At 57.6% G+C, this 11,866-nt stretch overlaps 1 protein-coding gene across 2 annotated transcripts in view; it reads right to left on the bottom strand.

The window, feature by feature from the left end:
- The window catches only part of ATOH8 (atonal bHLH transcription factor 8), a 34,668-nt gene extending 22,826 nt beyond the window's left edge, over positions 1-11,842 (bottom strand). The window contains exons 1-2 of one of the 2 annotated variants that reach the window (XM_082426874.1): positions 10,392-11,657; positions 908-1,099 (exon numbers count right to left, since the gene is read on the bottom strand). In XM_082426874.1, coding sequence (XP_082283000.1) covers positions 908-1,099; positions 10,392-11,147 — 948 coding nt within the window. In that variant the 5' untranslated portion in view covers positions 11,148-11,657. Of the gene's footprint in view, positions 1-907; positions 1,100-10,354 lie in introns of those variants that run through there. The other variant, XM_082426875.1, reaches the window with a different exon arrangement.
- Between the last annotated feature and the right edge of the window lie 24 nt (positions 11,843-11,866).

An 11,866-nucleotide genomic window follows, 5' to 3' on the forward strand; every position in this document is an offset into this window, starting at 1 on the left:
GGAAGCGTAGCTGTGCCCGACACCTTTCCTCCTGCCCGTATTTCTCCAGACACATCGGGCTTTGTACAGGCTGTTCCCTCTGCCTCAGATATTGTTCCTGCTTCATCTGCCCGGTGACCTCCTGGTTGTCCTGCTGATGCCAGCTCAAACACCACTTACACAAAGATGACCCTTCAAACTCCCTTGGGCAGGAGAGGTAACCTGTCCCTTCTCCGCCTGGCCTTCCCCTGCCCCAGCACAGGCCTCCGGGGCCTCCTTTCCTACACTCTTCTGCCCTTATCCACAGGCAAGAGGGTCTCTGAGCATCCTGTGAGCTGCAGGGGTGCTGCGACCACATGTTTATCATTTTCATACCCCTGCCCGGCAAGCGTGGCACATGGCTGGGGCTCAGTAAATCTCTTCAGAATGAACGAATGAATGAATGAATACCACGTGCCTTAATGCGTGGCCTCAGGCAACCCACAGGCCAAGTCACATTACCAAAACACACCGAAGGGCTCTAAGTCACATTACCAAAACACACCGAAGGGCCCCCTTGGGCTGTTACCAGTTCAGGAGATCTCACCCTGATATGACATCAATCAGGGGTCGCGTGGGGGATTCATCCTAAGAGCGTGTAAGGCCAGGAAGAGCTTCAGAGATAAGCTGTCCTCCTCATTTGAGTGATGAACAAACGCAGGCCCAGGGTGACTGTCCCAGGTACCCAGCAGCCCCATTACCAGGAGTAGAGTCACACACAATCCCAGGGGCCTGAGGAGCCCTGAACCTGGCACGAACCCCAGCAAAGCTCCTAAAGGCCGAGCTCACCGGACCCTTTGGAAGCCTGGGGGAGTGAGGGGCTCCCCAAGTTCCTGTCCCCACCTCTCTGTCTTCCCAGGAGGCTGCTGCCTGCGTGGCTGGCACGTACCTTGCGTTTCTTGGCACGGCCCTCGGCCTGCAGGGTGCGGGTGCAGCGTTGCACACACTCGGAGAAGCTGAGGTTGCTATGGTCGGCACTGTAGTCGAGGTCGGCCAGCCGCGCCAGGGACAGGATGTAGTTACAGGCGATCCTCAGGATGGCCAGCTTGGACAGCTTCTGCCCATATGAGTAACATGGCACCTAGAGGGTGAGAAGGCGTCAGGAGGGGCTGCCAGGGTCTCTGCTGAGAACGGCCCGGGGGCACCTCAGCCAGGCAGGTGTAGGGCCCCTCACACTGACATCTGCACCGCCGGACAGGGGACTGCAGGGCGGCAGAGGTGGCCCATCTAATCCCTCAACCCGGATTTTATTCCCTGTTCTAAGCACCCGCTGTTTCCACACTCACAACCTTGGGAGGCATCCACATTCCCACGTCACAGGCGAAGAAATCGAGACTCAGCTCTTGCCCGAATGTCAGTGAGCACGAAGCACACCGAGTTCCCCCAGGACAGAGCTCCACCCCCCTCCCTCCCTGAGAAGGAATCTCTCAGAGAGAACAGATGTTTTTTAGCTCTGAGGGTCTATTTACTCATTCAGTGGCACTTGTCTTGCTGGGCACTTGGGGTCCGACAGCAAATAATAACTCGGGTCTGCCATCAGAGAACTTACACTCAAGAGTGACGTTATAACGTCAGAGCAGAGTTAGGTGCCCGGGACTCTGGGAACAGACCAGAAGCAAAGTACCAGTGCTCAGCTGGGGAGCCCACACATGATTGGCTTTCTTTTGCTTTTCTCTTTTTCTTTCTGCCCTCTGGACCTGGGGTGCTGCTGGGCATTGCAACAGGACAGCCCCAACCAGACTTGACAGCCTTGACATTCATCACCAACTAGGCACTCACTAATGGCACAAGGGTTTGTATGGGTGAAGCGATGGAGTCTCTAACATTGTCCACCAATGCTCCTGCTGCTTGAGCAAAAAGCTACAAAGACTGCAGCAGAGTTCTGTGTCGTAACACGGAGACATCACCACAAAGTCCACCTGACAGGTGCTAACCAACAGAGCTGCTCTGATGCGTCGTTCACCTAAATGGCCCAAACGTGCACTGCAACCCAGGCTGCGGCATCCTCCTCTCTATGGCTCTCCAGGATCTACACGCAGCATCCGTCCCCACCACGGATACCTGGTACTAACCCTCAGCCCACAGAGAGTGGGGCGCCTTGCAGGGACCACTCAACAAGTATGTGGGCACTGTTCTGGACCAGTGGTTCTCAACCCGGGACAATGTTGTCCCTAAGGGGCAGCTGGCAATGTCTGCAGACATTCTTGATCGTCACCACCGGGGAGCAGGCGGGGAGGGGCTACCGGCCTGTAGTGGGCAGAGGCCAGAAATGCTGCTAAACATCCTACAATGCTCAGGATCCTACGATGCCTCCACAACAAAGAATGACCCAGCCCAAAACGTCAGCAGCGCTGTGCTCGAGAAAGCATAATCAAGAGAGCCGCTTCAGATGAGGACCCTAAACGCGTCAACATCTTGATCTCACGTTAAAGCTCACTTCGTCCAGGAGCTTTCCCTGACCTCCCACCCAACCCTACCCCGGGGACTAGGGCTGCCTCCCATTGACGGTGCTCTAATAGCCCGCCATCTGTCCTTAACTCCTGATTACTGTGACTCATTTAATGGTCAGTCTCCATGTGAGCTGTCAGGGGAAGGCCTCTGTATGCAGAGCCTAGCCCAGGTCCTGCCCATCACCGGCCTCCAAAGGGTTTGTTGACTGAGGGAATGAATGAACAAATGAATGCTCTCCCTCCATATCTATCAGGTGACTCCAGAAGGTTTAGAACTGGGTTCAAAAACTGTTCTCTCTCTCTCTCTCTCTTTTTTTTTTTGGCCATGCCGCTCAGCTTGTAGGATCTTAGTTCCCGGACCTGAGATTGAACCCGCGCCCCCTACAGTGGAAGCATAGAGTCCTAACCACTGGACCGCCAGGGAATTCCCAAAATTCTCTGAGGATAAAGATTTAGTTATTTGGTGCAGAGGTGAAGCTCATACACCTTTTGGTCACCTGGGCTAACTCCTGGCTCTAGCTACAAACCCTAGGCAAGAGACATAACCGGTTCTGAGCCTTGGCGTCCTTGTCATATTGCTAACAGGACTGACCACACAGCGTGGTAAGGACTAAAGGAGATGGCATATGCGCTGCACAGAGTAAGGCCTGATACAAGTCAGTGACATTATTACGGTGGGTGTTGCAGAGGGTCTCCAAAGAGGGGCTCCAGAGAGGGTGAGAAGCAGGAGATCTGGAGCCAGGACATAGTGCCTGCTCATTCCCCCACCCCCTGGGGGTCCTGAGACCGCAGGCCCGAGGTGAGGTTTGCTGTCACCTTTCAAAATCCTCTAGCAGCCAAGGAGTTGCCCTTCACCAGGCCAGGAAACGCAGGGAGGGGCAGGGAGGTGACACAGGGACCACCAACTCCTGTGCATTCCCCTTCCCCCTCCCAGCCCTGGCCACAGCTCCAAACTCATCTAAGAAAAGCCTGCAGAACAATGCACTTTGCCTGTTCTCATCCAGAGTCCAGAGAATCCTGCTTTATCAGCCTGAACAAATAAACAAGGTCTGTGGGACAGAAAGGTTCCCTGGGGCAGGGGCAGGGGTCTCAGGGACCAGCCTAGCACCTCTGCCTCCCCTGCACCCAGGGAGGGAGTGCCCTCCTGGTGGAGGCTCTGGACACCGGGCACGGCTCTGTGACACAGGCTCTAGTGTGCTGTTACCCAGAGGCCATGCTGGGAGTTACCCAGCTCTTTGAGCCCTGGGCCCTGAGCAGCTGGGCTTCCCTGCCAGCAGGGAGCAGGGATCTTGGAAGGGATCTGCACATGGGGATCCAGGGTCATTGCGGGACCACAGAGCAACAGATGAGGTCAAGGCCGACCTAGGGGCTCCCGTGCCAAGTTCTGAGCCAGTTTTGCCCCAGATTTGTCACTCTGTCCCACTGCTTGTGTCAAAGTCCAGGTCTAACAAGAAAACCATCTATTGAGGGGGCTTCCCTGGTGGCGCAGTGGTTAAGAATCCGCCTGCCAATGCAGGAGACATGGGTTCGAGCCCTGGTCCAGGAAGATCCCACATGCCGCAGAGCAATTAAGCCCATGCGCCACAACTACTGAACCCCGCGCGCCTGGAGCCCATGTTCCGCAGCGGGAGAAGCCGCCGCAATGAGAGGCCCGTGCACCGCAGCGAAGAGTGGTCCCCGCTCGCCGCAACTAGAGAAAGCCCTACGTCACGCTGCAACGGAGACCAAACGCAGCCAAAAATAAATTAATTAATTAAATAAATTAAGAAGCAACTGTGGAGTTTAAAGAAAAAGACCCATCTATTGAGCTCTGGTTGTTTACCTGGTACTGTGGTCACTATTTACAGGTAGTTTTAGCCCATTGAAACTTTCCCCCAAATAAAGATTGTTACCCCATCTGCACATGAGGAAACAGAGAGGTGACATATTGGGCCCCAGGTCACTCAGCTAAGACCCGGTTGGAGTCAGAAGCTCGTGTGTTTATCGCCCAAGGAAGGCGGGCTCTCCAAGCTCCCACCAGGAGCTTGGCCACCGGGCTCTCCAAACTCCCACCACCAGCAGTGGCCATATATGGGACACCAAGGGCGTCTTCTGCCAGCTCACTCTACCTCCTCCCGCTCCCCAGGGTGTGCTCCTCAGCTCACCTGGCTAATTCCAGATGATCCTGGTGCCCACGGCCCAGGATGCAGCAGCTGGGCCCCCGAAAGCCCAGCTCAGAGGCAACCTGGTCTATGAGGATCTGATTCTAGGAGGTCAAGGTAAGGCAGAAAGAGCTGGTCTGAATCCCAAACAGCGGGGTGACTTTGGACAGGTAGCTTCACCTCTCTGAGCCTCAGTTTTCTTATCTGGAGAGTGGGAATAATGCCTGGGTACCCTGGATGACTGCTGGAACCAGGCCATCCCCTTGCTGTTTCTTGTGATCTACTAAGGCCAGGCAGAGGGCTGGGTGTTGTGAATATAATTCATCTTTAAACAGCGCCATGAGGTAGAAATGACGACTTCCACTTTACAGAGAAGCATTTGATGCCCAGGGAGTGTAAGAACTTCCTGTATCCCTCAGCTGATGAAAGATGAGCTGGGTTTTGAACTCACACCTTAGCTGGGCTCTTTCCAATCAGCCAGAAGCAACGGCTTCGGGGGATGGATGAGCATCTATAGCCTATGGTGGGGAGGTGGGCAGCCCAAGCTTCTGAGCAGGGGATGGAGAGTTCTGGACTCCATGGGACCCCAGCCTTGGTGCACTACCTCTCTGAGCATCCACAGCGAGGCCCAGAGCCCAGCCATCCCACCACCTGCCAGGGACCACACAGCAGTCATCTGCTCAGCCTGGGCAGAGGACAGAAGCCAAAGGAGGCAGCAGGGCCACTCGGCTCCAGCTACTGACAGGCAGCAAAACTTCCTGTAAAGTAAAAGGACCTGCCTCATGCTCACCCCACAAGAATTGTTACGCTTCAGAGAAGCAGGTGCAGTATGGGGATTTTTCACCAGGTCCCATGTGCCCCTAAAAGATTCCATCCCACCTACCCCAAGCTGGACCCTCTCCTGGCTCCAGCAAACGGGAAAAAGCAGGAAGGGCACTGGCCCGGGATTCTGAAGACCTAGCTCTACTCTGGGCCATCCACGTGATCTTAGGTCCACAACCTTAGGGGACCTCAGTTTCCTCACCAATAAAATGGGCATCAGAATACCTGCTACCTCAGAATGGAATCGCCATGGGCAGATGTAGGGAGGCGCTATAGAGAAGCAAAGCCAGGAGCCAACCAGCCAATGTAGAGGAGGCCTGGAAGCCCTCCACCCACTTGCCTCTGTGCCAACTCCTACCCACCCTTCAGACCCAGCCCAAGACGCCCACCGAGATTCCTGGACCCACAGAGCTCCAACATCACTGCATCCCCGGCACACAGCCGAGCACTTGATTCCATTTGAAATTTTTCTCTAATCGGCTCCTGTCATTGAGTGCTGGCTCCCTGGGGTGAAGCCGCTCTACACAGAGCTGTTCAAGGTCCTTGTAAAGTTCTATTTAAACAAAATCCCAACCTGCTACACAGCAAAGAGGCTGGACCCTGAGAACCTGGGTCTGAGTAGTTAAGAGCCATGGCCCAGGGCCAGACGGGACAAATCCTGGTCACTCACTCCACCTCTGTAAGCATCCCCATCTGTGAAATGGGAAGGCAGCATGACAACAGGGCCAGGTAAGGCACTTCGCCCCGTGCAATGAGGCTCAACAAGCTGCTGTCCTGGTGACTGTGGATGCGAGGGGGCAGGAGAGAGGCTTCTGTCACCCCTCTCCCATCTGGATGCAAGCAGGTCCGTCCCCCATTCCCTGAGGAGGGGGGTACAGGTTGCAGTGGGGCCATGGGCCCCTGCCATCCTATGGGGTCTGAGATTGAGGGAGGTGCTGGGCTGGGGGTGCCATCCTCATGTCCCCTCCTGGGCCATCCTGAGTTCACTTGCTGAGGATTCCCTGGGACACTCCAGGGGCAGCAGAGGAGGGCGCCACTGGTTTGGCACTTCAGCAGGTCCTGAGGGCTCCTCCTTGCTGCCCCAGGCCTCTGCCTAGCTAGGCTGCCATTCCTCCATCAATGCTGAGGGGCTTCATGCTTCTTGGGGAGAGAGGAAATCTGCACAAATCGGCACACGCACCAGATGCCCCGAGGGTGAGCACAGCCTGTGAACCAGAAGGTTCTGCGGGGGAGGCCGAGGCCCACAGTTCTGGCCCCTCCCCTCACCCGCCCAGCAAGGCCAGGCTTTCCCTTGGACCCTCTCCCACCCGGCCCGGAGCAGCCCTGCACATGGGCCAGGCCCAGCTATGCACACATGGCCTTCACGTGAGACGGCGGGGAGGGCCCCGAGCAGCTGGGCTGGTGGCATGTGCTGCGGCCTGACCATCTGCCCCGCATACGCACCCCCTGGCCCCGCTGCCCGGGGGCCTCCCTCTCCCCCACCTGCACTTCTCATGGCCAAGCAGCCCCCCACCCCATTCCCTTCCTGCTTGAGAGCATGATGGGTTGGACAACACAGAAGGCTGTCTGGCTTCCCCCATGCTGGGGGTGGACAACTCCGGGGTGGTCACCAGGCTGAAGAGCGGGGCCGTTAGGAGCCTGGGCCCTGGAGCGACTCGCTGACTCCGATTCAATCCAGGCTCTGCAATGACAGCGGCACACAGCCACGCAGGCTGTGACTGCACCACGCCCGGGAGGGCGCCGGCACCCTGAAGCCTGGTGAATGGCAGGCCGGGGAGGCATGCAGTGCAAAACCCAGGAGGCCTCATACGGTGGCCAAAGGCTGCGAGACCTCCACCAACTTACAGAAGTTCCCTGAACCTCGGCCTCACCATCCGTGAAACAGGGGTGGGAATGAGGGCGGGGGGATGGGGGGGTGGGAACAATACCTACTTCATTAAATGAACTAATACGCATAACACGCTTAGCACACGACCCAGTACAAAGGAAGCATCTGATAAATGGCAGTTTCTATGATTATTATTAAAATGATTACAGAATTCTTATTTCTACATCGGTCAAGGCCTTTGCCCAGCACTGAGGACGTTGCAGATGTTCGAGAAATGTTCATTCCCCCTACAGCCCCCATTCCTTTCTTCATTCGCTCTCTGCAGAGAAGCGGTGTATGAGGTAAGCATTATCACCATTTTCCAACTTTAGCAACTGAGGCTCAGAGAGGGAAAGTGACTTGTCCACGGTCACACAGAAAGCATACAGCAGAGGTATAACTCAAACTCCGGCCTCCGGACTCCCCGCCCAGTGCTCTTTTCACCGTACCAGGAATCTGCTCAGAGAAATGAAGCCCCAGACCAGAGCCACAGTCCCAGAACTGACCTCGGTGCTGCAACGGCCATGGCCTCATTTCAGGAAAAACCGTCCTTCTTCCTCACCCTCCTTTCCCAGGGTCCATTTCAGACAGTCAAGCCTAAGCCTAGATCCAGAGTCACAGCCTGCCTGGATAGGGGCACACACACACATACGCACACGAGTGTGTGTGTGTATTCACGTGCGCACTTTCTACAGGTGGGATACTGAGGTCCAGAGGAGGAAGGAGCGCCTCTGAGACGCAGGACTTTCCCCATCGGATGGGGGCTGTGATGTGGACATGGTGAGTGTGCCCTAGTGACATTTCTTTCCCTCCCAGACAATAGACCGGTGCCCACCAGCAGCCTTTTTGGGGAAAGGACAGATGGACTGGGCAAGGGGGGGAACAAACCGGGGCAGGCGCTTCTGATCACGCGTTTGTGTGTGATCTTGGGCACGTGTACTGATCGTGTGTATAGGTACAGCTGTGTGTACCTGTGTATGTGTGTGCACACTTTCTCCCTGAATTTGTCCCTTTTATATAGAACTTCCGCACAAGAAGGACAGAAGTGAAAGGAAACCACGATTAACAATCTCATCTCAGAGAGTCAGCCATGTGTACACCCACCTTCCGACTTAACAACACTGTGAGTGCAGGGCCCACAGCGCTGATACAGCTGACATTGTGAGAAGCATTTGGCCAGGCGGGCATTCCAGAAACTTCTGTCATCTTCCCTAACCCACTAGGTGATCTTGGAAGCGTTTCCTTCCTTCTTTCTCCAGGCTCCAGTTTTCCATTCCATTAAATGGAAAGCTAATTCAACCGACGGGGATGTTAAGATCAAATAAGATGGAATTTATTACTGAAAGAAGTTCAAGCCACTGGACAAATGAGATGTAGTTGAACACACAGAGACCGTGAATACTTTCTCGGAACTGAAAGAGGCAGCTGGAGGAGTAAAAAGGACGCTGAACTGTCAGTTAAAGGACCTAGGTGCCAGCCCTGCCCTTCCTCTCACCAGCTGTGATGCTCTGGGCACGTGGCCTCCCCAATCTGAGACGGGTTGCCCTAGCTGCAAGGTGAGCAGGTGGACAGTCATCTCTCTGCCATCTCATCCTTCCATCCTGGGCGGTAGGTAGCAGGATGCCCTCCAGGCTGCCACCCTCTGACACAGAGCCACTGCCTGAGGGTGAAACTGAATTCTCCACTGGGCCCACTGCCCAAGGTCCCAACTGTCTATGACAGTTATCTGACTCCTCCACTCCACTCTACCTCACTGACCAATCATCTTACTCAAGCCCAAATGTGACACTTTGGCTCAAAAGTCATAGAAACTCTTTTCCCCAGGAGTTTAATTCCCTTCCCATGGATGGACACAGGCACCTTCCCTGCCCCACCCACAGGAGGAAGAGGAGAGAGTGTGATCCAAAAAGAAGATCATGTTTTCTGAAATCCTTTGTTGTTGGCTAAAGCCCAGAGAGGGTGAGTAACTTTCCTGAAGTCACACAGGAAATCAGCTGCAGAACAAGCAAAAATCCTGACCATTCAAACCAGTCACATCCACACACCCCCAACCCTTCCCCATGCCCTGTGCGGGGTGGGGGCAGGGGGCACTTACCACACTCTTCTTAGATCTCCGCTCTGTGAAAATGAGCAGCCTAGAATCCCAGGGCAGTCTCAATCTTGTCTAAGTGGAATTGTAAAACTGCCACTCCCCACTATGGGTAATTCTTGGACAAATATTCTTTCCCATCGGCCCCAGAAGACAGTGTCTGGTGAGGACAGCCCCCACCTTCCCCAAACTAAGAAGCCCCTAACCCACCCCAGAACTAGTTTGTGAAGATTCCCCGACCAATCAGTCCCCTCAGCAGACCTGCCTGCTTCAGCATGCGGCGGGCGGCGAAGGGCAGCAGTGGAGAGGATCTCCTGGGAAGGCTCTCCCCAGCCAATTCCTGAGGCCGCCCCTGCAGAGGGGGCTCAGGCTTGTACCCCGGGTCCTTAAGGACACCAGGAGCGAGGGGTGCAGAGCGCAGAAGTAACGTGAGTTCAGGGGCATCCCTGCTGGGAGGTGGGGGCTGAGGAGGGACTGACAGGTTCCCGTGGAATGAGGGACCCTTATGTTCTGGCAAAACCAGGACCACCCCTCCGCAGCATTCCGGGCCTCCAAGACCACGCCAAATTGCCGGAAGGGTAAGGGTCTTCCCCCTTTCCCCGCCGGAGACTGATTCCCACATTGCCCCTCTCCACTCCCCACCGCGCCCGAGGGACTCCGGGAGACAAATATTCGCTGCCATAAAAGTGAACTATGAGGGGTGAAGTCAGACGCGCAGACAGGGTCACCCCAGGGGGGATGGGGGTGGCTGTAACCAGGGCGTGCCCGAGCCAGAGATCTCGAACCTTCACCCCCACTTTGCAAACTAAGAGCCGTACCAACGCTGTGGCAAAGGTCACTGCCCCAGGAGGACCCAAACCTGTCTGGGCCCTGGGGCCGACCGGGCGGGGACAACTTGCCGCTTACCCACGCCCTCATCCTCCCTAAAGTCCCCCCGCCACTTACCCACCCACTCCCGCAGTCATACCCGGGCGCAGTGAGGGTGTGTGGCTGGGAGCCGGTACCTGCTTCCTGAGCGCCTCGAAGGCTGCGCTGATGGTGTGCACCCTCGTCCGCTCCCTGGCGTTCGCCAGGAGCCTCCGGGTCTGCTGCAGGGCTTTGATCTCGGAGGAGGCGGCTGTAGCTTCGCCGGGCCGTTTCCTAGGCGACGCGGAGGAATCCGGGTGGTTATTGTAAATTACGTGTGAAATTGACGAGTAAGAACTTTCCCCAGGGCGCGTGGGGGGGGCCGGGCGCACTGAGGGCTCCGGGGGAGCAGGGGCCGCCGACGGCGTGGGGCGTGCTGGCGGTGCGCACAGCAAGATGCGGGGACGTAGGCCGGGCTCCCGGAAAGGCTGTGCCTCGGCACCCCCAGGTACCTGGCCCTGGGGCGCTGGAGGCGGCGGCGGTGGCGGCGGCGTGGGGAGTCCCGGCCCCACTGCGCCCAGGGCGAAGCCGCGTTTCCGCGCGTCCAAGACCTCCGGAGCCCGGGCGCCCCCGCGCTCCCCGGCCGTGTCCGCGCCCCCACCTGAGGGAACGGCCGGCGCCACCCGGGCTGGCACCGGGGCCGGGACCGGCTGCAGCCGCTGGGTCCTGTCCCGCAGCCCGTTGGTGGCGGCGGCGCCGTGCTCGGGCGCTTCCAAGTCCAATCGGAAAGTTTTATAGCCGTTCGCGCGCCGCGCCGGCTCCTTGCCTTTCCTCTTGAGCTTCTTGAGGCCGTTCAGCTCCTTCACGCACACGGTCTTCCACGGCCCGTCCTCGAGGACCGGGATGTGCTTCATGGCGCGGGCAGCGCGCAAGGCAGGGGCGTGGGGCTGCCCGGGAAGCGCGCCCGCCGCGCTCGCTCTACACGCTGCGCGCCGGCTCTGCCCGGGCGGCCGCGGCGCTCAGCGCCTCGGAGTCTCCAGCTCTCCCCCTGCTCGCTCCCTCCCTCCCTCCCTCCCTTTCTCCCCCTCGTCCGGGGCAGCTGCGCCGCCGGCTCCGCGAAGCCGCCGGGCTGTCCGTTCCCGGAGCGCTCAGAGTGTCATCTGAAGTCGCTGCCGCCGTGCCAGCATTTCTGGAGAACGCCCGCTGCGCTCCATCTGTGTTTGTTTAGCCTCAGTTTACACAGAAGCCCAATTCGCTAGATCAGTCAGCGCCGCCGCCCGGAGAGGAGGCAGCTCCCGCCGCCGCCTCCCCAGCCCCGGCCGCCCGATCAGCGAGCGCCTTTAAAGAAACAGGAAGCATTTTTCAAAACAGCTGGGCTGCCGGCCGCCTCCTTTGTCCGCGTCCTCTCCACCTCCCCCCACCCCCATCCCTTCTGCCCAGAACCTGTGTCCTCTGACTCTCCCTCCCCGCCCCCTCCTCAAGTCCGGGGCGCTTCTCTTTCCCCAGAGGACAGTCCGCTCCCGAGCACGTGCCTTCTGGGCCCTTCGGCCCTTCCCCAGATCAGAGCCGGGCCTTGTCTCCCTGGCCTTGCTGACCTCTTGGTGACGCAGCGTCGCCTTCCGCACCCAGCACC

The sequence above is a fragment of the Balaenoptera physalus genome, assembly GCF_965194825.1.
Source record: "Balaenoptera physalus genome assembly, chromosome: 15".
In the NCBI taxonomy this organism is placed as follows: Eukaryota; Metazoa; Chordata; class Mammalia; order Artiodactyla; family Balaenopteridae; genus Balaenoptera; species Balaenoptera physalus.